The sequence below is a fragment of the Benincasa hispida genome, chromosome 5 (genome assembly GCF_027475165.1).
Source record: "Benincasa hispida cultivar pf3 chromosome 5, pf3_genome.v1.1, whole genome shotgun sequence".
NCBI classification, from domain to species: Eukaryota; Viridiplantae; Streptophyta; class Magnoliopsida; order Cucurbitales; family Cucurbitaceae; genus Benincasa; species Benincasa hispida.
In genome coordinates, this window is record NC_143482.1 from 11,765,084 (window position 1) to 11,789,164 (window position 24,081).

The 24,081-nt window shown below is 33.1% G+C and overlaps 1 protein-coding gene across 3 annotated transcripts; it reads right to left on the bottom strand.

Moving 5' to 3' along the window:
* Nucleotides 1-19,953: 19,953 nt before the first annotated feature.
* On the bottom strand, nucleotides 19,954-23,308 carry LOC120078682 (abscisic acid receptor PYR1-like). 3 transcript variants are annotated; one of them, XM_039032982.2, is made up of 3 exons: nucleotides 22,439-23,250; nucleotides 21,972-22,034; nucleotides 19,954-20,359 (listed from the first exon to the last, which is right to left on the bottom strand). In XM_039032982.2, the coding sequence occupies exons 1-3, from the start codon at nucleotides 23,091-23,093 to the stop codon at nucleotides 20,337-20,339; spliced, it is 741 nt and encodes a 246-aa protein (XP_038888910.1). In that variant the 5' UTR covers nucleotides 23,094-23,250; the 3' UTR covers nucleotides 19,954-20,336. The 3 variants fall into 3 exon arrangements, with proteins under 3 accessions (XP_038888910.1, XP_090170255.1, XP_038888911.1); XM_090314129.1 differs by having other exon boundaries at nucleotides 21,972-22,091; nucleotides 22,439-23,211; XM_039032983.2 differs by lacking the exon at nucleotides 21,972-22,034 and having other exon boundaries at nucleotides 22,439-23,308.
* Between the last annotated feature and the right edge of the window lie 773 nt (nucleotides 23,309-24,081).

Consider the following 24,081-nt stretch of genomic DNA (forward strand, 5'->3'; position numbering starts at 1 on the left):
TTCCACTGAGTTTTCTGGTAAGTCAAGGGTCGAACTCAGGGACTTGGGAAAACGGTATGTGATGGTAATTTTCAAGAAGACTTTGTGGTAACCAAGAAATCAATAGTTGTTTTGGGTTGTGTTTGCGGTAATAAAATAAACAAATGCGGCGGAGTTACGAAAAGAGTTGATAATACGGAAGATGCGATGAGTATGCGGTGAACGGGTTGAGAAGAGGTTCGGCTAACACTTTCTAGGATGTATTCATGTTATGCGACCATGCAACACACATACAATAGCAAACCATCTCTCAATGCGAATGCTACAGCTTTTAATACTAGAACGCATGCGATATATGCGATGAGTCTATATGACCTACACATAAGCCTCTATTCTTATCCATGCGATGACAAAATGACACATACATAAATAAGGTGACCACATAATATCATCACCTATCTCTAGGGTGCATGCGATGCATGTTGGCAAATAAAGCTTATCTCTAAGTCCCTAAGATCTAATCTTGCTCTCTCGAGTCTAGATTCTAACCTAGCTCTCTCAAGTCTTAGGTTCTTTCTTTACACTCTCTCTCGAGTAGCTCTAAAGGGGTGTTGGGGATAGTATAAAACAAGATAATCGCATGCAATGAAGGTCCTAGGTCATGTTAGCTTAGTTCTTCTCAACCCATTCGATAAGTTTTGCTACTCATGCATGCTTTCAAGAGAGTGAACAGATGTAGAATAAGAACTTCCATTGTATAAATATAGGGTTGAAATACAAAATAAAAATGCAAGAAGAGAATAAAGAGCCCGGTAGCAATCTCTTGCTTCCCAAGGCTTTTACACTGTCTTTTCTACTTTATTCAAAAGATAGTCTCGCTCTCGTGAGAGTTGGCCTGCTCTCTTCTTTCCACGCCTTCAGGTTCTCTCTCGAGTTGCCCTAAGTGATCTTCCGGCGTCTCTTCCCTTCTCTCGCTCTGCCTTCTAAATAGAAGGAAAACTATAAACAAGGCTATTCTAAGGAAAATTCTCCAAGTGTTCGAACTTGTTGAACTAGCTGAACCCCTTTTTTCTGAAGGATGCCTTCGGTATTTATAGAGCTTCAGGGTGAAAAGCGGTTTCTCTCTTATGATTACACAGATGGGATGGCTTTAATTCTCTGACTGATGCACCGAATATTTGTCACCGAAAAGCTGAGTGTACTTGTTATTGTTAGCGGCTTGTCAAATTAATTCGGATTCTACCGTCATCAGCTTTCTGTCCCATCGTGATTAATTATGCTTTTCACCCAGATGCGCCTTCAAGTTGCGCCGGCTCTATGCGGCAATCCTTCTTGAGTAGATGTTTGCGAGCACAAATCACCGCAAAGCCTTGTGGTAATGCTGCGCTCGACAATTGATTTCTTGTGCTCGCGCTTTCCACCTTGCGTCAACGCATATTCTGCATAAAAATAAAAAAGTTAGTTGTTTTTATGCGATGAACGCATGCGACCGCAATGTTATGAACTTAATGCTTTTTGGACGCAATCTAACATATTTTATCAACGCAAACCTTCATTGTTTAATAACTTAGCACTGTAATAACGTGAATTTCTACCCGTTATCACGCCCCAAAATTTAAACAATGCTTGTCCTCAAGCATAAGCTAAAGATTTCCTTTAGAAAGTCAACCGCAATTTCTTTTCCTTGATTTCTCAAGGATACTTCATTCAAATCCTATACGCCAAAATTTCTTCAATTCTTATTCAAGTCTCCTCTTAAAATATTTCTAAGATCTAGGGACCATAAGTATAACCTTCAAAAGGACTTTACTAAATTCCAAGACATCGCATGATTTATTTCAAAAAATCTTTTTTTTTTCACTGGGGTGTTAACTGATTTTTATCCTTGCATATTTTTTACATTGTTATTTTTTTCTGACCTTGCGTTGATCAAAGTGTCTCACCTTCGTTTTGGCTTGCCACGTGTGTCATGTGGACATCCAACTACGAGCAAGGCGTTTTTTCTCAGACTAAACTCATACCTACTTGGTAGCGGAGTTGCGGTCATTTATTTATGTGTTGATCCTGGCGACTTACTTTCGTTTTGGCTTGCCCCCACGTGTGTCATGCGGACATCCAACTATGGGTAAGTGCCTTTCATAAGTTAACTCTTATCAACATGGGTTTCCTCATTGCATTGACAGTGGAGTTGTTATTCTCAAAATTTTTCCTCTTTTTTTTTCATAGAGCTAAAAATAGTAAGGTCAAAAATAAATACCTGACCCCCAAATTTAAAATACGGCAATGTCCTCATTGCCAAAAGATTGAAAGAAGTCATGCGATGTTCTTAGGAAGTTTGGTAAATGGTCGGTTTGAAAGAAAGCTAGCAGACCACTAACTTCTAGAAATATTTCATGTGGTGACTGTCCTAAATTAAGTTGACTCTAGTATATATGAAGAAACAGAAGCATCTGTTTCATCATTGAAATCATAATTAGCAAAGAGAAAGCATGCGATGACTTACTAAATTTATCAATATTAAATGATTGTGGTAATCAAAGAGGATGCGGTGATAAAACTTTCAAAATCATAATGCGATGCGATAGTGTAGAATTTGGAATAAAGTCAAGGAAGAATACAACCCCCAAATTTGCATTGTCGCCCGCAGTGTTTGTTGACGCATCCTGCTTTGCGACGATCTTCTTCTTTTGGATTGCAGTGACGGAATTAAGTAGTAGTGTCTTCTGTGGAGTCTCTGCAATCGTTCGCCTCGATCGTTACAAGTAAAAAACATCGAGAGGGTCAAATATTAAAAAACAAAGTTAACAAAAATTTTCTCGCTTTTTTTTTTAAAAAAAAAAGAACAGAAGTAGATATGTGATAATAGATAATAACAAGATGATGAAAGTTCATGCAGTATTGGTGCAAGAAAAAGGATATTCAAAAGGATTGCGTCCCTGATGAGGTTGAGTCATATATTAACTCAGGGACCACTTATTCCAACCTGGGATTTTCACGTCCACGGTGGCTTTTTCTTCTTTTCTATGTCCTCTGGAATCTTGACTACCTTCATCCGGAGCTTTTTTCTATTAATGTTAATTACAATCTCCCCCTTGCGTACATCAATTTGAGCGCAACCGGTCGAAAGGAATGGTCGTCCCAATATGATAGGCACATCTTCGTCCGCTTTATAATCCAAAATGGGGAAGTTTGCCGGCAAGATGAAATTATCAATTGAGATTGCGACATTTTTCAACTCTCTTTCAGGATGTATTCGGGATCTGTCTGCAAGCAGGAGAGTCTCTGTCATGGGCATAAGTGTGTCAATATTCAATCATTTGAAAATTGATAGCGGCATTACGTTTATACTCGCCCCAAGATCGCATATTGCTTGGCCACTGTAGACCCCTCCAATGGAGCATGGTATCATGAAGATTCCTATGTTGCACATTTTTTGTGGGATCATAGCATTTTGCTTTATTGCCACAGTTGCGATCTTGTCTTCATCATTTTGTTTCTCTTTTAATCTTTGCAGGGTTGGTAGTAGCTAGATTTCTTCTGTCTCGTGTTCTGAAGGCTCGATGATGGACGCAACTTCAGGGTTCATTTTCTCGGGCTTCTCCGAATTATAAGTCAACGGGTCCTCGGTTGTCACCGCATTCAAGTTGGTCGCGATGTGTTCCTCCCCTACTTCCGCAGTCATTTTATCGCTTAGCAAAGAGACTGCTAAGAATTGTTCCTTCCCGGTACCCCCAGTGTTGCGAGGTAGCTAAGTTGAGCTCGACAAAGCTTCTTGCGGTCTATTTTTGAGCTCGCCCGCAATTTTTCCTAGCTGAATTTCGAGATTTCGAATGGGCGTTGCTTGATTCTGCAGCACTGATTCGTTCTTTTCAATGTACTGCTTCAACAAGCTCTCTAAGGATGAAGATTGCGGTGTTTGCTAGCTACTAGCTTGGTTATGCGTTGGACCACTTGTTTGCGGTAAAAATCCAGGTGGCACTTCTCTTTGCGCCATTGGTTAGAAGTTTTGTTGTTGATTTTTCCATGCAAAATTTGAGTGGTTTCTCCACCAGGGGTTGTATGTATCGGAATAGGGATTATTCTTTATGAAGCATACTGACTGCGAATTTTTTGGGCATTCTTCCATCGGATGAGTATCTCCATAGATGACACAACTTGCGGTCGCTTGAGCAATTGCGCTGACCTACCCTTTCTTCGCTCCCGTGGTTTTAATTGCGATGCCTTGTATCAAACTCATCATCGCACTCATTTGATTTTGAAAGGATGCGATGGCCCCGTTGTTTGCGTCACTATCTTTAATTCTTAATCTTTGATCGCTTTCCCGCTAATCCTCATGATTTTTTAAAATGCGGTCAAGTATACTCTTGGCCTCCTCATATGTTTTGTCAAGCAGACCACCAGCTGCTGCCACATTGGCAGCAGTCTGCAAAGCAGGGTTCAGTCCTTGATAAAAAAATCTCCATCTGCAAGCAGTCTGGTAAGCCATTATGTGGATAGCCTCTTACCATCCTTTTGAACCTCGCCCAGGCATCGCTAAGTGATTCGTCATTTTCTTGTTCAAAATTTTTATTAATTTCCTTCTCCTGGCATTCTCGGTTGGTGGGAAATACTTCTTCATAAAATTTTCCACCACTTGTTCCCACGAAGTTATCTCCCCCGGTTCGAGAGAATACGCCCATTTTCTCGCTTGATCGCATAAGGAAAACGGGAACAAAATGAATTGAACTTCCTCGGTGGAGATATTTGGAAACACAAAGGTGTTGCAGATTTCTATGAAGCTCCATAGGTGGGCGTAGGGGTCTTCGCCATGCCTTCCTCCAAACTGCCCAGCAGCCTGGATCATCTGCAACATTACACGTTTCATTTCAAACAACGATCCGTCTAATGCTGACCTCATGATTCCTGGAGAGAAATCGTAGAGGTTGGGCGACGCATAGTCCTGAATGGGTCTATTACGACCATTCGCCAAAAGGATGGGATTGGCCATTATACTGTTTGCATTTGCGGCCCTTGCTTCTGGTTGTTCCACCATTCTTGGGGTTCTGTCTTGTTGATGGCGGTTGTCTTTTAATCTTCGTCAAAACGTCCTCTCAATCTCTGGATCATAATTCTCCCGAGATTGAGAGCTGCAAAGAAATCAGAAAAGTTACCGTTAGCACACTGATTTACCGAAGTCCCCGGCAACGGTGCCAAAAACTTGATGCGTTATTTTATGAGGTGAAATTATTGATGAAATATGGTGATGGAAATGCGTTGAGCAACAAGCTTTCTTAGCGGAATCCAAGTATAAATTCCACTGAGTTTCCTGGTAAGTCCAAGGTCGAACTCAAGGACTTGGAAAAAGGGTATACGGTGGTAATTTTCAAGAAGACTTTGCGGTAACCAAAAAATCAATAGTTGTTTTGGGTTGTGTTTGCAGTAATAAAATAAATAAATGCAGCAAAGTTAAGAAAAGTGTTGATAATACAGAAGGTGTGATGAGTATGCAGTGAACGGGTTGAGAAAGGGTTCGGCTAACACTTCCTAGGATGTGTTCATGTTATGCGACCATGCAACACACATACAATAGCAAACCATTTCTCGACGCGAATGCTATGGCATCTAATACTAGAACGCATGCGATATATGCAATGAGTCTATAGGACCTACACATAAGCCTCTATTTTTATCCATGCGATGACAAAATGACACACACACAAATAAGGCGACCACATAATATCATAACCTATCTCTAGGGTGCATACGATGCATGTTGGCAAATAGAGCTTATCTCTAAGTCCCTATCCCTTATTTATGTAGATCTAATCTTACTCTTTCAAGTCTAGATTCTAACCTAGCTCTCTCAAATCTTAGGTTCTTTCTTTAGACTCTCTCTCGAGTAACTCTAAAGGGGTGTTGGGCACAGCATAAAATAAGATAATCGCATGCAATGAAGGTCCTAGGTCATGTTAGCTTAGTTCTTCTCAATCTATTCGATAAGTTTAGCTACTCATGCGTGCTTTCAAGAGAGTGAACAGATGTAGAATAAGAACTTCCATTGTATAAATATAGAGTTGAAATACAAAATAACAATGCAAGAAGAGAATAAAGAGCCTGGTAGCAATCTCTTGCTTCCCAAGGCTTTTACACTGTCTTTTCTACCTTGTTCAAAAGATAGTCTCATTCTCGCGAGAGTTGGCCCGCTCTCTGCATTCCACGCCTCCGGGTTCTTTCTTGAGTTACCCTGAGCAATCTTCTGGCATCTCTTCCCTTCTCTCGCTCTGCCTTCTAAATAAAAGGAAAACTATAAACAAGGCTATTCTAAGGGAAATTATCCAAGTGTTCGAAGTTGTTGAACTAGCTGAACCCCTTTTTCTGAAGAATGCCTTCGGTATTTATAGAGCTTCGGGGTGAAAGGCGGCTTCTCTCTTATGATTGCACAGATGAGATGGCTTTAATTCTCTGACTGATGCGCCGAATATTTGTCACCGAAAAGCTGAGTGTACTTGTTATCTTTAGCGGCTTGTCAACTTAAATCGGATTCGACCATCATCAGCTTTTTGTCCCATCGTGATTAATTATGCTTTCACCCAGATGTGCCCACCAAGTTGCACCGGCTCTATGCAGCAATCCTTCTTGAGCAGATGTTTGCGAGCACAATTCACCGCAAAGCCTTGCGGTAATGCTGCGCTCAACCATTGATTTCTTGTGATCGCACTTTTTGCCTTGCGTCAACGCATATTCTGCATAAAAATACAAAAGTTAGTTGTTTTTTTGCGATGAACGCATGCGACCACAATATTATGAGCTTAATATTTTTTAGACACAATCTAACATATTTTATCAACGCAAACCTTCATTGTTTAATAACTTAGCAATGTAATAACGTGCATTTTTGCCCGTTATCAGTTACAGAACCAAGGAAGTCTTGGAGCTTATATATCCAGACCTCTGTGGTCCGATGAATGTTAGGGCTCGAGGTGGGTATGAATATTTTATCTCTTTCATAGATGATTATTCAAGGTTCGGGTATCTTTATGCAACGTAAGTTCGAAGCCCTTGACAAGTTCAAGGAGTATAAGACTGAAGTTGAAAACTTGTTAGGTAAGAAGATAAAAACACTAAGATCTTATCGTGGTGGAGAGTATATGGACCTTTAATTCCAGAACTATATGATAGAACATGCGATTACGTCTCAACTCTCGGTTTCTGGTACACCTCATTCGAATGGTGTATTAGAAAGGAGAAACAAAACCTTGTTAGACATGGTTTAGTCTATGATGAGTTATGCTCATCTTCCAGACTCCTTTTGGGGTTTTGCAATACAGACTGCATGTTTATTTGGAACAACGTTCCCTCAAAAAGTGTTTCTGAAAAAGCTTTTGAGTTATGGAGAGGTCGTAAAGGTAGTTTACGCCACTTCAGGATTTGGGGCTGTCTGGCACATGTACTAGTGACAAACCCAAAGAAGTTGGAACCGCGTTTGAAGGTTTGCCTCTTTGTAGGCTACCCTAAGGAAACGAGAGGTGGATACTTCTATGATCTGAGTGAGATCAAAGTGTTTGTTTCTACAAATGCTATCTTCTTGGAAGAAGACCACATGAGGGATCATAAGCCACGAAGAAAGCTCATTTTGCGTGAGATCTCTAGTGTGACTGAGACTGCTGAAGGTTCAACAAGAGTTGTTGAACAGGCCGACAGATCAACAAGAGTTATAAAAGGTCAGAACGTCTAGTCGACCAACTCAAGAGCTGAGACTGCCTCAACATAGTGGGAGGGTTATGAATCCACCAGATTGCTACATGGGTTTGAATGAAGCTTAAAACGTCAAGCTTAATAGATCCATTTATGGGCTGAAACAAGCATCTAGATCTTGGAACATTAGATTTGACATTGCAGTCAAGTCATTTGGTTTTAATTAGAACGTTGATGAGCCTTGTGTATACAAGAAGATCATCAACAACTTAGTAGCTTTCCTGGTACTGTATGTGGATGATATTCTACTCATTGGGAATGATGTAGGGTATCTGACTAACATTAAGAATTGGCTAGCTGCCTAGTTCCAAATGAAAGATTTGGGTGAGGCACAGTAAGTTCTAGGGATTCAGATCATTCGAGATCACAGTAAGTTCTAGGGACAGATCACGAGATTAAGAACAAACGGTTAGCCCTGTCTCAGGCATCGTACATTGATCAAATGTTGATCAGGTACAGGATGCAGGATTCCAAGTGGGGTTTGTTACCCTTCAGGCATGGAATCATTTTGTCTAAGGATCAATATCCTAAGACACCTCGAGAGGTTAAGGAGATGAAACGGATTCCCTATGCTTCTACTGTAGGAAGCTTAATGTATGCAACGTTGTGTACTAGACCCGACATTTTCTATGCAGTAGGGATTGTTAGTCGGTATCAGTTCAATCGAGGGTTTGATCACTAGACGGCAATCAAGACGATCCTCAAGTATCTTCGGAGAACGAGGGACTACATGCTCATGTATGGAAATAAGGATCTAATCCTTACAGGATACACGGACTTTGACTTTCAGATCGATTGAGATTCTTGTAAATTGATATTAGGGTCAGTGTTCACTCTGAATGGAGGAGCTGTAGTCTAGCGAAACATCAAGCAAGGATGCATCGTGGACTCCACTATGAAAGTTGAATACGTAGTCGCTTGTGAAGGAGTTAAAGAGGTCGTTTGGCTGAAGAAGTTCCTTTTAGATTTGGAAGTTGTTCCAAATATGGATTTGCCTATCACTCTTTATTGTGATAACATCGGAGTTGTGACAAATTCAAAGGAGCCTAGGCAAAACAATGCACCAGCTTCTTTTTCTACTCCAACGCAACCAACTTCAGGGAAACAATGCACCACCTCCAATCATAATAGAGGAGAGTAGCTACGACCAACTTTGACGAAATCAAAGTGTGAGAGGGAGAGCAAGAGAACAAGAGAACTAAAGAACAAGACAAAGAGAGAGAGGAGAGCGATCTGTGAGTGAAGAAAAGAACCGATAGAGGAAAAGGAGTGAGAAAACGAGAGAGTGACAACAAGATGGGCTTTTTCAAATGCGCGAGTTCGTTTTAGTAATTTCACCCGAATTTGATGTTAGCAAATGGTAAGAAAACCTCATTTTCAAAAAGCGGGGTAAATTTCATTTTTTCCAAAAATTTGGGTCATCCATAGAAAAACCTTTAGATTATCGGAGGGGGAAGAGAGATTTTTTTTTTTAATTATTACTTTACCATTTAATGTTAACTTTATTTTTTTTTTATGTTATTTTCCAAAGTACTTAATAAAGTTAATATATCAATCCACGTCAGCACATAATGGTCCAATTATCCTTTTGTTATGTTAAAGTTAAGTCAAAGATCATTGAATTTATATCTAAATCCTATTTTGGTCCTTAAACTTTGAATATTGTTCTATTTTGGTCCTTAAACTTTTAAAAATGTATGTTTTAGTTCTTGAACTTTTAAAAATGCTTAATTTGGTCCTTGCTATTAAAATTTTGTTAACTTCTTAACAAAATGGTCAGGTTGCTTGTATTTTTGGATAACTAAGCTGTCAAATAAGTTAACTATGCTAAAAAAAAGAATCCATGGTTTCAATCTTAAATAAGGTGGTAAAGTGAATTTGTATGAGATAGCATGAAAATAATTTTTCGTTCAAGATTTTGGTCGTTCACTATTTTGCACATTGGTAATTGCCATTTTACTTCATCTTCATCTTGCTCAACATATCTAGAGCCCAAAAATGCATATTTCACACATTTTCTTTTTAACAAAATTTTAACTGTAAGGAGTATAATAAACACTTTTTAAAAGTTCAGAGACTAAAACGAACGTTTTTAGGGGCCAAAAGACAACAAGATTCAAATTTCAGAAACCAAAATAAAATTTAAATGTTTAACTAAAAATCATTTTATAAATTTCGAAGACTAAAGCGTCTATTTTAAAACCTCACCACTAATGTCTTATTTGGCCATTACAATCAATTTTCTGTTACACCAACTAACAATGCAAAAAATTGAAGGTAATTCCACAAATAATATATTTTTTAAAAAATGACAAAAATGGGATAATGGGAAAACTTTTTCTAAAAATAATGTAGTTATATAAACAAATGTCTTATTTAGGTGTAGTCGGAAAGAATTATCCAAAATAGGTATGGTGTCCATGAGTTCTTTCTTAGTCAAACTTTGAGATTTCAAGACTATGAAACTCATGGACCCCATCCACGATTTCAATACTTTTTAGAAAAATAAAATTAATTTAAATGTTGTCTAAGAAATGGAGTGTAATTTTTGTTGTTAAAACATTACAAGTATGTAGTTTGACACATATTAAGGAAAATGATTAATCAAAATAAATTTAAATAAAAATCTAAAGTCAAAACTATCCATTACAAATAATAGAAACTCATGTGTCACATGGTGGTTGTCTTCTTTGGTGCTAGCCACATGGAAGTACAGTAACTCAAAGTGTTGTTGATGATGAAGTACGTCATCAATATCTTGTTGAATGACAACAGACAGAAATTCATCAAGTGCATAAATTCTAAGGTTGGCAAAATTCCTCATGGAGTTGGGTCCTCGCAGGGCCCCGCCCCGATTGGAGCAGGGAATCCCTGGTTTGACTGGGGATGAGGTCAAATCGGGGACTCGAACTGGGGACGGAGTAGGGATGGGAAGGGTATCCTCGCCCCGTCCCCATCCCAAACTCAACCTCGATTAGGTATCTAATTTTTTATATTTAGCCTAGTTTTAAATTTAGTCCAAACCAAATAGAATTTTAGGGGGGAAAATTTTAAAAAACTCCCCATGGGGAAACAAAAGGGAAAATGTTTCTCCGACAGAGAATCTCCGCCCCGTCCCCGTCTTCAAATGGCAAGGATGGGGGTGGGTAAAATCCTCCAACGGAGAATCCTCCCCACTCCGTCCCGATCCCATTGCCAACTCTAATAAATTCTAGAATATTATTGAGGTTGAAAATTCTAGAAATTTTAAAATTTGATGGAGAAACTGGTTTGATTTTATTTAATATTTTGAATAAGTAATTTTTGTTTTATAATCTTTTATCATATTTCATATTAGGGCAAGATTTGGAGTGCTCCACGATAGAGAAAGGCTCTCCGGTGCAAAGCTACCTAAATAAAAATCAAGAAAAAGAAATTCAAAATATAAACCTCAGGATTTAACCTAAGAAGCATGCATGAAGAGCCACCTGCATCACCAACAATCCACCTTGGGCTTTCAAAATCTATTTTTGAGTTTATATATATATATATTATTATTAACTGATATTAGGAATTTATATTACAAAAAAAAGAAAATACAAAAACCGGCCCAAGAGTCCCAAAGAAATCGTTGACCATTTTAGTCCACCATTTTTCAACCTATTTTTGTCAAAACTTTTTCTTCTATCTTATTTTTTGTCATTATTTATTAAAACAATATTTATTTACATTACCCTTTCGTTCAAAAGGCATAATAGTTTGTCGTTGGAATGAATGTCTTCAAGTTATTATATGATACTTTAAATAACCAAGTATGAAATCCATTTCTTTTTTTTTTTTTTTTCGTTCTTGGTTGATTACCCGAAACCGAAATTATTTATGTATTTGTTATCTTTGCATTATTTACGTTTATGATCCTCGAATTTAGAGGAGAGTTAGATGCCTCTATTAATAATTTTGTCTAATAAAATCGTTCTCCCTCTGTCCTATAGATGTGGCTAACACATTAGTGAACCAGATAAATCTGTGTATTGATTCTTTATTGTTTATTTCTTTTTCCTATTAATGTTGTAACATTTGTGTTTCCTTTACACTGGTGAAGTACTATCTACTATTAAATTTTTCAAATTCTTCAAAATAGTTCCTAAGTATCACAATAATATAAAGATGAAAGAGTCTTTTTACTCTTATTTCTATAAACACCTTTTCTCATTATTATTATTATGTGTTCCATATTCTACTTAAGAAAAAGACATTGAATTTTGTGACTCATATTTCTTAATACGTATTTTCTTCAATGAGTACACTCAATAATAGAATTTTCCAATGGCCCTTTTTGTCAAACTTTATTATAACATAAATTTGACTTGTAAATATTTTTTCCAAAAACATTGAAGAACATGAAGACCTTTAATTTGTTCCCATATTTCTTTGAGGAAAGACAGCCTTTACTTTTAGGTTTGATTATACCCACACTAAATTGTGTTGTTGGTTAGGATGTTACTTTCCATACTCCAATTAAAAACCAAGCAAATATGTTGAAATATGATCTTTGGGAGCATGAAAAGCCTTGCTTTGCTTACACATTGGAAATTAGTTCATTTTCTATATGCAACTTGGCCAACTTGCACAAACCCACTCATAATTGGCCACTCCCTCTTTCTTTATTTTCCAATTAAATTCAAAGGCCTAAGTCATTTTCTACATCCTCATTATCATCATCCCCCACACACATGACATTCCTCAATTTATACTACAAATATTCTTACCCCCATCACTTTTTAATATATTAGCTTTCTTTTTCTTCTCAAAACAAATTTATTGTATTAAAAATATATGGACAATTTTACTTTTGTTTAGTCCAATAGTTCTATTTGGTCTCCGAATTTTTCGCATATATTTTGTTAGATATCGAGATTGTAAGAATAAGTTTGTTTGGTTCTTAAGTTTATAGCTTACGGAATAGATCTATTGAAGTAAGGTCGTAAGAATTTACTAAAAGTAAAGTCGTAACAATTTAATTTTTTTTTTAGTCCTCAAATTTATAAGAATAGGTTTAAAAGATCCTTGAATTAATTTTTTTATTAATTTAAATAATCATATGACCTTCTTAAATCAGAAAAATAATTCTAGAGGGAAGAGATAGCTTCTTAAGAAATCTCTTCTTTTTTTTTTTATTTAGAAGAAAAAAGACATTTATTATGGTCCTGGGTTTTAGGTTTACTTAGGTCACCATAATGACAAATATTTATTTTCAGCTGTTATTCCTTTTATAGATGGAATGTGAGTATTTAATGAAAAATCGATATTAAAAAGTATAAATTTTAAAAACTATGGACCAAATTAAAATAAAACTCAAATATTAAGAGTAATTGAAATTGTAACATTTTAAAATCTAGGGTCTAAATTGAAATCAAACTCAAAAATTAATGACTAAGGCCCCGTTTGGTAACTAGTTTGTTTTTTGTTTTTGTTTTTGAAAATTAAGCTTATATTATCTACATTTCTTATCATGATTTACATTTTTCTTAAGTACAATAGTTGAATTCTTAGCCAAATTCCCAAACAAAAACAACTTTTTGAAAGCTACTTTAATAGTTCTAAACATTTGGCATGATTTTTTAAATCATTTGTGGAAAGTGGATAACAAAGAAGAAATTTGGAGGTAGAAGTAGTGTCTATAGCTTTAATTTCAAAAACAAAAATAAAATACAAAATGGTCATCAAACGAGCATAAATGTGTAAGATTTTGAAATCTAGAGATCAAATAGAAACTTAAAAACTAAATCCAAAATCTAGGAATAGAAAAGGGATTTCTTCTTTTAATTTAAAATGTCATATAATTATTTAAAATAATAAAAACTTACTTTAGAGGTCTTGAAAACCTATTATTAAAAATTAAAAAGGTATATTTTAAAAAACCAAAGACCAAATTTACCTATTTTTAAAATTTTAGAAATTAAAAAGATACATTTTGTTTATTAATTTCCTATAAGATTCACACGAGAGGGGATGGTTGATTCTATAAATAAAGTGTTAGTCCCAACACAAACACATATATTCTTGGAAACTGGAGACTAAAACAAATCTTTTTCTAAAGTAAACTATTAGTTTCACATTTATGCATCACCAAACTGCAATAAGCTTCATCACACGCATGGGCATGCAACTTATACAAAAGCCTTGGTTTAAATTATTTGTGTAATCTTATTAACAAGAGCGTAGTTCGATTGGCATAATACTTATATTATTGACCTCGAGATTTGAGATTTGATTCTCCCATTCCACATTTTCATTATAATACCTTTCAAATAATTTTTATTTGTGTAATTTTCCTATTAAAATGTATTTCATTTATAACACATTTATTAATTAATATTCTAATTAGAGTGATATAAATTCTACCATCATCAAATTATTATTTATATTTTATTTAATATTTATGATGTAATTTAAGTATTTTTTATTTTATTTTATTCTTTTTGTGACTTTTCGAGTAGGGATATTTTTATAATTTTGTCATAAACTATGATGTGTCATTATCGTTTTCTTTTGGATGCTATTGAAGCCTTGTCTTTAGGTTATTTTAATAAGTTTTTGAAATTTGAATTTTGGAAATGGTAATTTTCTTCTTTGATGATGTAGAGATTCATCACCAACTTTTTACAATTCTTGATCTAGGGTTGCATGCTTGAGCATTCAAGTTAGATTGATCAACTTACTTGTTGAGTGTTCAAACCTTGGTCTTCAATCAAAATGTAATCCAAACTTAATCATTCCTTTTGAATTGACTTGAGGATTTTGAAATTTGTTATAAAGGGTTCACAGAAAGGGTTCCTAATATACAATGTTCTAGGATTTTTTTATCACATAGTATTAAATTTCGATCGACATGTCAATAATTTCATGATATTTACATGTTTTCGTGGGTTTGATTTCGACATAAGGGGTGAATCGATATTTCCATTGTATCGTAAGAAAATCCATGAAACATAAAAAATAAGTAACAAGATATCACTAATGTAAATATAATATAGCTAATAGACATGTTAACTATTGGGATTCATGTCTTAAATCTCGTAGCCAGTAAATTTGTAAACAAATTATTAAATAAAAAAAACATTATTTATTTGAAATAAATAAAGTGTTATTTATTACTCACATAACTCAAATCCAATAAATTAAGATCAAAGATTATTTAATGTGACTTGAACAGTATGTGGTTGACATACAAATAGATCGAGGAATAACCTAAAAAGTCTATAATATATGGATAAGGTTGAGTATCTTATCTTGATAAGACTATGGATACAATTTGGTTTCTTCTTATATGTGTTGTATTTATCAAGACCGAGAGAAGACTTGAAATTTGGTTTCTTCCAAGGTACTTAGATTTCTTCCACATTCTTCTGTAAAAGTATGTTCTTATTTTGTTTTGTTTTGTATGTTAATTTCTACTTCCACAAAGAAATTTGATTTCTTCATTATCTTGTTTCAAACTCATAAAATGTTTATTTACTAATTTTATTTTTTAAAAGAATATTTTTATATTTTTCAAAAAATATCTAACGAGGTCGACATTTTATCGATATTTCCATCAAAATTTTAGTAAAACTAAGACCTCGATATTTTCCTTGAAATCAAAATTTTAAACCTTCATTCTAGTGCCGGTTTCAAGTATATATTATATTTTCTTTGACTTTTCATCTCTTTTTTTAGTTGTATAACGTTTGATGAATGTTGTTTCTTATTTAGTCAAACATTATTGACCCGTAGTTAAATTATCGAAGAAAGATATAGCAATTCGTAATCAATTATTTATTACTCATTATTACAATGATTTAACGGCGTTAAAGTTAAATTAATAAATATTATTGGCTAATTACTATTTGACCTATCATTGATAACAAATAAATAAATATATATATGTATATCATTGACCCATCTGTAATTAAATTTTTCGTTTTTTTTTAAGTTAACTAATATTAAAATTTGTATTAATGACTTAAATAGTTCAAAACATCCACCTTGTATTCCATTAAAAAAAATCTCAAAATACTAGATAATGTCTCAAATATTCAAATGAAATTATAACATATCGAGTTTAGAAGGGAGACATGAATGAACCGAGATTACATCGGAATGAAATGGATCTTAATTGATATATATATATATATATATATATATATGAAAGTGTAGTTAAGAAGAGGCTTAAAAGAATCAAGAGTCACTACCTATACCAACAAGATGCACTCTCATTTTTTGTGGTTCAATCATAAAAACTCCAAAGTTAAGCGTACTTAGCTTGAAGCAATTTTATGTTGGGTGACCTCCTATAAATTTTTCTAGGATGCATGTGAGTGAGGAGAAAGTATGTTAACTAAAATGACTTAAAAGGGGTTCAAGACAAACAAAGGAAAAGTAGATACTGTTATCGGATCACGGGGAATGTTGAGGTCATTAGGTGCCGAATTCAGATTCTAAATCCTGAACTTGGAATGTTACAAAAATCATTAGAGTTTAAATGAGATTAAATGAACATGAGAAATAAGATTGATATTTCGATGTGACAAATTATAAAAAAAAAAAAATAGAAAATTATCTTCCAAAATTCTAAAAATTAAAAAAAAAATGAAATTAAAACTATATAAAAGAATGAAATAAAAGGTGTGGCACATATTAACACAACATATAGTATCTTTAATGAATATTATAATAAAAATAAACAATAATTATAATCTAACTCAACCCCTCGCTCCTTCGTAGATATGCTCTTACATGTACTAGAAATTAATTTATCGAAATTCTAAAATATATTTAACTCAACTTCATAAAGTAGAAAATAAACTTTTGAAAATTACTTCTTAAGAAAAATAGGAAGATTATTTCTTAGAATAGGAATAGTAAATTACCACATAAATCCATAATGCTTAACTTTTAAGAAATAGGGGAAATTTAATGCTTCCATTTTCAAATTGATTTCAAAGTTTTAATCTAGCTATCTCATATTTTTCAAATACTAGGCTAAAAATTAAATTTAAGAATTATACATATATATTGTCAAAAAAAATAATCCAAATTAATTTCTTCCCACCTGAGATTTATCATTTATTTTATAATTTTGGTCTCCTTTAAACCAAATATAATGGATAAAGAGAAGAATGGCCCGATTATGACAATTCTAAAATATTGATAATATTTTGCTATTATTTTTTATTATTTTTTTAGACAATTTCAGGCTCAGTCACTTTCATATATAAATATATCAATTCAATCTATTGAAAAAAAAACATTTAAAAACATGTAATATTTATCAAATTAATACATTCAGAAAAATAATAGATATGGGCAATTATATATAATATACATAAAAGTTGATGTCCTGTTAAAAATTAAATTTTTTCGTTAATTATCGTCGAACTATATTCATTTTAACAAGAATAATTCTATTTTAATTTTTGAAAGATAGTGATAATATAAGTTTCAAAAGATATTTCAAAATCGGGATTTCAATTTCTTCCTAACAATATTTTGAACAACTCTTTTACGTTATAAATATCTTTAAATATTGTTTATATGTCAATTTGATAAGGTCAATCATGCTTAAAATGTATGTTTCTCATGCATATGTCTTGAAGTCTATTCATTGATTGGAAATTTTTACCAAACTTTATTGTTTCAAATTTATTTGTGATATAAAACAAAAATCATATTGTGACATATAATAATTGAAAATCAATTAAAAGGATAAAAGGATGGGGATAGCAATTATAAAACAATTAAATAGTTGTTTTACTTTAATTTACTTTTAAATTTTTAATATGTTTTAAGGTTTGAGAAATAGAAAGGTTAGTTTATGTCAATGAACAAGACCTCATAGTAGACACTAATTTGAAAGAGAAGGCAAGTGGTAGATCATAGACTTGTATGATTTGACCTACATTAATAATTTGGTTACAAATGGTCAAGTATTTCAAGCCAAATAGATTTTAATAATTTAATTTCTTGCCAAAAAAAAATTTAATTTTCAACCATATATCTATGTTTATATGTGTTGATATAATAATTATTTTGTCAACTTGAATATAGTTCAACTGATTTAGCGATATATTATTAGTCAAGAGGTCAAATATTCGAACCATTCGACTTTTTAATTGTTGTTGAAACCATTTTAATTATTTTGATAAACGTATGTCTTTAATTAAGGCCTCGTTTGATATCTTTCTAAAACAAAATAATTATTGGTGAAAACATATCATTGTTATTTAAATTGTTTATATATTTATTATATTAATATTATTCTATACTTTTTAAACCATAATGACAATCGATAATAGTTTTTTGTTCTTAAAGATAATGACATTTTATCGATAATACCTTTTTAAATTTTAGATGTAAAGATTGATAAATAACTAAGGTCTGTTGTTCGATCGGTACGAGCCGAATAAACAGTTAAAAAAAAACTAGAATCAGATCGTCATAGTTTTAATGAAAGAAAACAAGCAAAGAATGTAGAAAAGAAAATGCATTTTAAATGGTAATTGATATTTTATCCATTGAATTATAATATTCATTATAAATATTTAAATGTCAATTATAATACAAATCAATTATTCAAAATATTACTAGATTCAAATCTATCATCCTATATATATATTGAGAAAATTATCATCCCTATTTTATATGTATATATAATTGAAACTTTTAAATAAATTAATACATAAAGAAGATAATAAAGATTAAATAGTAAATTTGATATCAGAACTTTCAAGATGGCACATCTAGATCTACTTAACTTTTATGCTTAGAATAAAATATTTCACAATACTTTTTACTTCAAAATATTCTGACAGGGCTCTATTTAATATATTTTATTTATTTGTCTTTATAATAGGTCCTCTAAAATTTTAAAATTTTGCTAAAAGATTAAGAATATGTTTGGTAGAGAATCTGAAAACAGAAATTTGAAAACAATAGATTAAATAAAAATAGAGTTATATTTTTATATTTTTAGATATGTATTTAGTAACAAAACTTAGAAATTAGATTCTAATTTAAACAATTACAAACTAACTAGAATTATCTACTAAATATTAGTTGATAATAAATTATTACTAGTTTATTTATAAATATGGTTTATATTAAAAATATATAATTATTATTTTGTAATATTATACAATTAATAGTATGAATTGAAACTTTTGTTACTATGATTCGGAAGAAGTTAAAATTTAGGTTTATGATTTATGATTCGAATTTACCCTTATGATTTGATAAAAGCTCCATAAATAGTCTCTATGGTAGGAACTATTTAAGAGGATTTAACAAATCATAGAGACTATATATGAAGTTATATCAAACTATAGGAACTAATTTCTAAAATTTAAAACCATATGGAATAACTTTGATTCTTTTAACTTTATCCAACCCATAGGGACCAAATTTAAAATTTAACTTTAATTTATAATACATTACATAATACATAGTTTAATTTTAAAAAAATTGAAATAAGTTTATAACTTGACCTACTATATTTTAAATACTTTTATTTTTTATTTAATATAATTCTACATTTAAAATTTTAAAATTCAAATTTTGGATAGAATAAAAATATAAAAATTTTATTTTAAGAATCTATATGGTTTTGATCACAAAATCCAAAAATAGTTTTCAAAAATAGAATTTGAATTGTCTATCAAACACATAATTGAACTCAGTGAATCTAAAAACATAAAACATAATCCAAATTACGAACTAAACAAGCCCTAAAATATCCCTCAATACTTCAACATATTCATCAATATATCCATAAAAATATATATATCTAATATCATCTATTAATTTCAATATGAAAATATACACTAATACCAAAATATATCCCTTAATTTGAAAGTAAACACAATTCAATTACTAATTTAGATATATTTATTTATTTGTCATTATATCCACCAATATATCTATGAAATTGAAATCCCAAAACTAATATCGGCATCAATATTTTAATCCCAATTTTAATTCCATATATCTTGTAATTGACCTAAAAAATTTGCCAAATTGTTATTCTACCTTGTTTTTCAAAATAAAGCTTTATATCCCTTTTCAAACCTTTTTCAATATTTCCTTTTCTTCTTTCCTCTCTCAGCTCTGGTTATATTTCTCTCTTTAAAAATCCACCCACGTTTTCTTCCTCTAAATCACTTGCTAGATTTGTTTTTTTTTGACAACAATACTCCCTCTCCTGGAAGCATCAACAACGACAAGAAGCAGAATTAATTGTTTCTTCTTTCTCTCGCAACTCGCAACAATGGTTGGCAACGTATGCAACTTTTACAAACGTCAAATAAACCAAGTGTAGAGAAAAAAGGCAAGAAAGTGAACCAGTACAAGAGCAAAAGCGAGAAAATTGATTAAAAGACCCATTCTCAAGGCCCAAAATGATTTTTGCCCCACTTTTTAAATTTAAGAATTTTGACCTTTTGCTTACCTCATCATCAAACAATTTTACAAAATTACCATTATTTCTTGTTATGATTATTCTTCCAGTGCTCTTCTTCTCCAATGGGACCAACTTCAACGAGACCATCCACCAGCTTCGACAAGTCCACACAAACAGCTCCGATCGTCTTTTTCTTCTCTCCTTCTATTCAATTTGCATTGCAGAACGAAACTAGAGAGCAAGACCAATGAGCAAGAGTAAGAGATCAATACTGTAAAAGGGAGAGAGGGGAATGATTTGTAAGAGGAAAAGGAGCAAGAGTGCAAGAATGAGAGTAAGAGAGCGAGATTTTGGTAATTTCATCCAAATTTGACATTAGCCAAAGATTTAAAAAAAAAAAAAAAAAAAAAAAAAAAAAAAAAAAAAAAAAGTGGAGCACTTTAAATTTTTTCTCCAAAATTTTGGTCATCCATCCGACGAATCCTTAGAGCGACGAAAGAAAAAATTAATTGGAGAAAGGCTTAGCGACTCCAATAAAGGGATAGGGAGCTTTCTTTCAAAAAAGAAAAAAGAAAAAGTCGGTCAAATTTCATCTAAAAAACAAAAGGTCATCCGTACAGAAAAAATCCAAATAGTAAGAAAGAGGAATGAGAGGCAGAAGAAGGGAGGAGGTATAGTTACCAGAACAGGGAGTCTTATAATTACCAGAACAAGTCCAATGGAATTAAGTTGGAGGACCCAACTGTTTAGGAATTGCTTTTTTCAATCAAGGCCAAAGGAAACCATGATGTGAGAGAAAAAAATAGAGAGAGATTCTGAAAGGGGAAAATTGCACATGCCCAACTGACACAAATGGCTGTGTCAACAACATCAACAACAACACATATATTTCTCTCATTTTTAGGAGAGGGTGAGAGAGTGTGTTTGCTGATAGCTTTATGACAAAAGCTAAAACTTCTATGGCCTACTCATTCCTGTCCCCATTTTTAGAATAGCCATGGATCCATTCATAATTCCTCATCTACTTCCCTTTAAACCCTAATCCTTCTCCCCCTCTACTCATACTTTCTCCCAAAAATCCCCTTTCCAAATCACTATACTATCAACTAATTAATGGCAACATATAGACTCACTCACTCCACCACACAAACAAAGCAATCCTCCTAAATTGATCGTAGCTGATTTGTACTCTTTCTTTTGAACTCGGGGATTCAAAATATCCATACTCTATATCTCACCTATTGTACTAAAAGAATGCATCACTACACTTAACTTGTAGTGGAATGCCTTGAATATATTGTTTAACACTCCAAACGACCAAATACAGGAATCTCATTATATAAACTACCCTCTTCCTTTGCCCATAGATGTAGGGTTTAGAAGAGTGCACTAAATAAACTCACTAATTCTATTGGGGTTTCTACTCTACAATGTGTTATTTACTCTCTAATCATAAACTGGTCTCTTCTTCTACCTATGGATGTAACTAACACAGTATTAGTAAACAATGTAAATCTCTGTATCGATTCTCTATCGTGATGTAAATTTGGGGATTTTGCTATATAAACTACTTTGTTCCTTTGCCAATAAATGTAGGGTTTAGAGGAATATGCGTTAAATAAATTTTCTAACTCAACTCTATAATCAGAAATTTTTTCTCTAATAATAAATTGTTCACTCCCTTTTATCGTATACATAGCTAACACACTATTAGAGAATCATGTAAATTTTTATGTCGATTTCTCAACCTAATTGATATCTAACTTATTTGTAGCAAAATGGTTTCTAATTAAAATCCCAAACAGAGTGAATTACAGAGAAGTGAATGGTACAGTGTACATACTAAGTATGCCCAGAAGCACAACTGCCAAATCCTTCTTCTCAACGTTCACACAGATATTATGGCCTGAAATGTCATTGTTATACACTTGATTCTTCCCATCATAATCATTGAAAATTTGAACTGAAAACACACAGAATTTCATTTTCATGGGAGGAAAGAAAAATGAATAAGAACAATTGATTAATATCCCAATCAATTCGTTTTGTTGTTGGAAGTAGAGGATATTTCGTTGTTCTTCATACAAGAAAATGAACAAAAAGAAAAACCATACTCACAGTCGCGCACCAAATTCCCCCAAGACAACGAGAAGTAATTCAAAATCGAAATCAATAAGAGATGAAGAAGAAGAAGAAATTAAGAAATATAATGCCTCTTTCTCCTTTTCATTTTCAATGGTATTTTTGTTTGTTCCTTTTCCTTTTCGAGAATCTGAAATCAGTGTGGCGATTTAGATGTAGGTGTAGTACCTGCAGCAGCAGCAGCAGCAACAACAGCAGAATCAACGGCACGAACCATTCCTTCAGTAACGGATGTAAGCTTCTGCAGATTCAATTTCACAACCGTATCTGCAAATAAACGTGTATCCTCTTCTGTATTCCCTTCCGGCACATCCACGATGTACGATTCCAAAACGACGGTCCAGATCTGACCATCTCGCTCCATTTCATGAACTGTCGTAACAGACCGGTAGTTCCTTAACCGATGCTCACCGCCGGTGATACTGAAACCAGTCACATACCGATCGTCGTCAAGTATATCGAGCCGCTCTGTACTCGTTGCCGCCGGGAGGCCTGAGATTACATTGACGTCTCTGGTACATCCTACAGTCATTACGAAGTCTTCGGCGACGGTACAGCTCTTGATGAAGTGTTTGTAAGTTTGAGGTTTATCGAAGCGGCGGACGACGGACCAAACGACATCGCGCGGCGCTCGGATTAGTTGAGAGAGGAGGGAGGAGCATTGGCCGGGGCGGAGTTCGTAGGTGTGGAACTCGAAGATGAGTTGTTTCAGGTTGTCGAACTCTTGCTGAGATAATCCGGCCGGGAAGGCGAGGTGGTGGGCGGTGACGGTGGCGGTGGCGGTCTGGTGGTGGTCGATTTCTGACGGTTCGCCCTTTTCCATCTCTGTTAAGCGCTTTTCTTTTCCAAATGTCGGGCTTTAGACGGATGAGAGAGAGAGGACTTTTTGTTCAAACTTTATTTATTTATTTATTTTTAAAAAATAAATTTTGCTTTCTAAATTTTCTTGTTGGAGAGTGAAACGGTTCAAGAAAAATGTCAAAGTAAGAAATAAGCATCTTATCCTATTTCCTCTATGTACAAATTTCGATTTTATATGTATATACTTCGATTCGGTTCCATTTTATATAATTTATTGAAATTGAGATGTTAATTTTAATTCAATATATAAAATAATTAAATAATATTTTTACATATTTACGTTGTGTTTCTTTCTTGAACAAAATTTTAAATAAATGATCTGATTAACTCGAATCAACCCAATCCAAATATTTCATGCTTGGGTTGGGTTGGTTCATTTTTTTAATGGGTCGAAGAAATTTACTATCCGAACAATTGGGTTGGGTTTAAAAAGTCTTTCCATCCAACCTATGAATTCGAGTCGGTTTTTTATTTTTGTTTATACACAATATAAACAATCCAACCTAATCAAAAAATTTGATTCTCTACAAATTTTAAATTGAACTGAACCGATGCTTCAATAAAAATAGAATTTTTGGTTCGATTAAATTGGATTCATCATTCGGTTTGGTTTAATAGGTTATGTTGTTTACCTCTACTTCTTTGTAGATGATATATGTGTTAATCAATTAAGTTGTATGTTTAGATTGACACTCATTGTTGTTTTCGAGGCATTTATCAAATATTTATTGTCTAGGAAGTTTTTTTTTTTAAAAAAAAAGAATGTATTTATTTATTTGTCCATGAATTTATTTTCCTTTTTCTTTTTTAATAACAAATTTGTCGAAGTTATGTGTTGTGTCAAGGTAATCTTGAATATCCATTTGGGGTGCGTTTGGAATATATTTTTAAGTGTTTATTTAAAAGAATAAGTCATTTGGAAAAAAATTGAAATGTTTGACAACTACTCA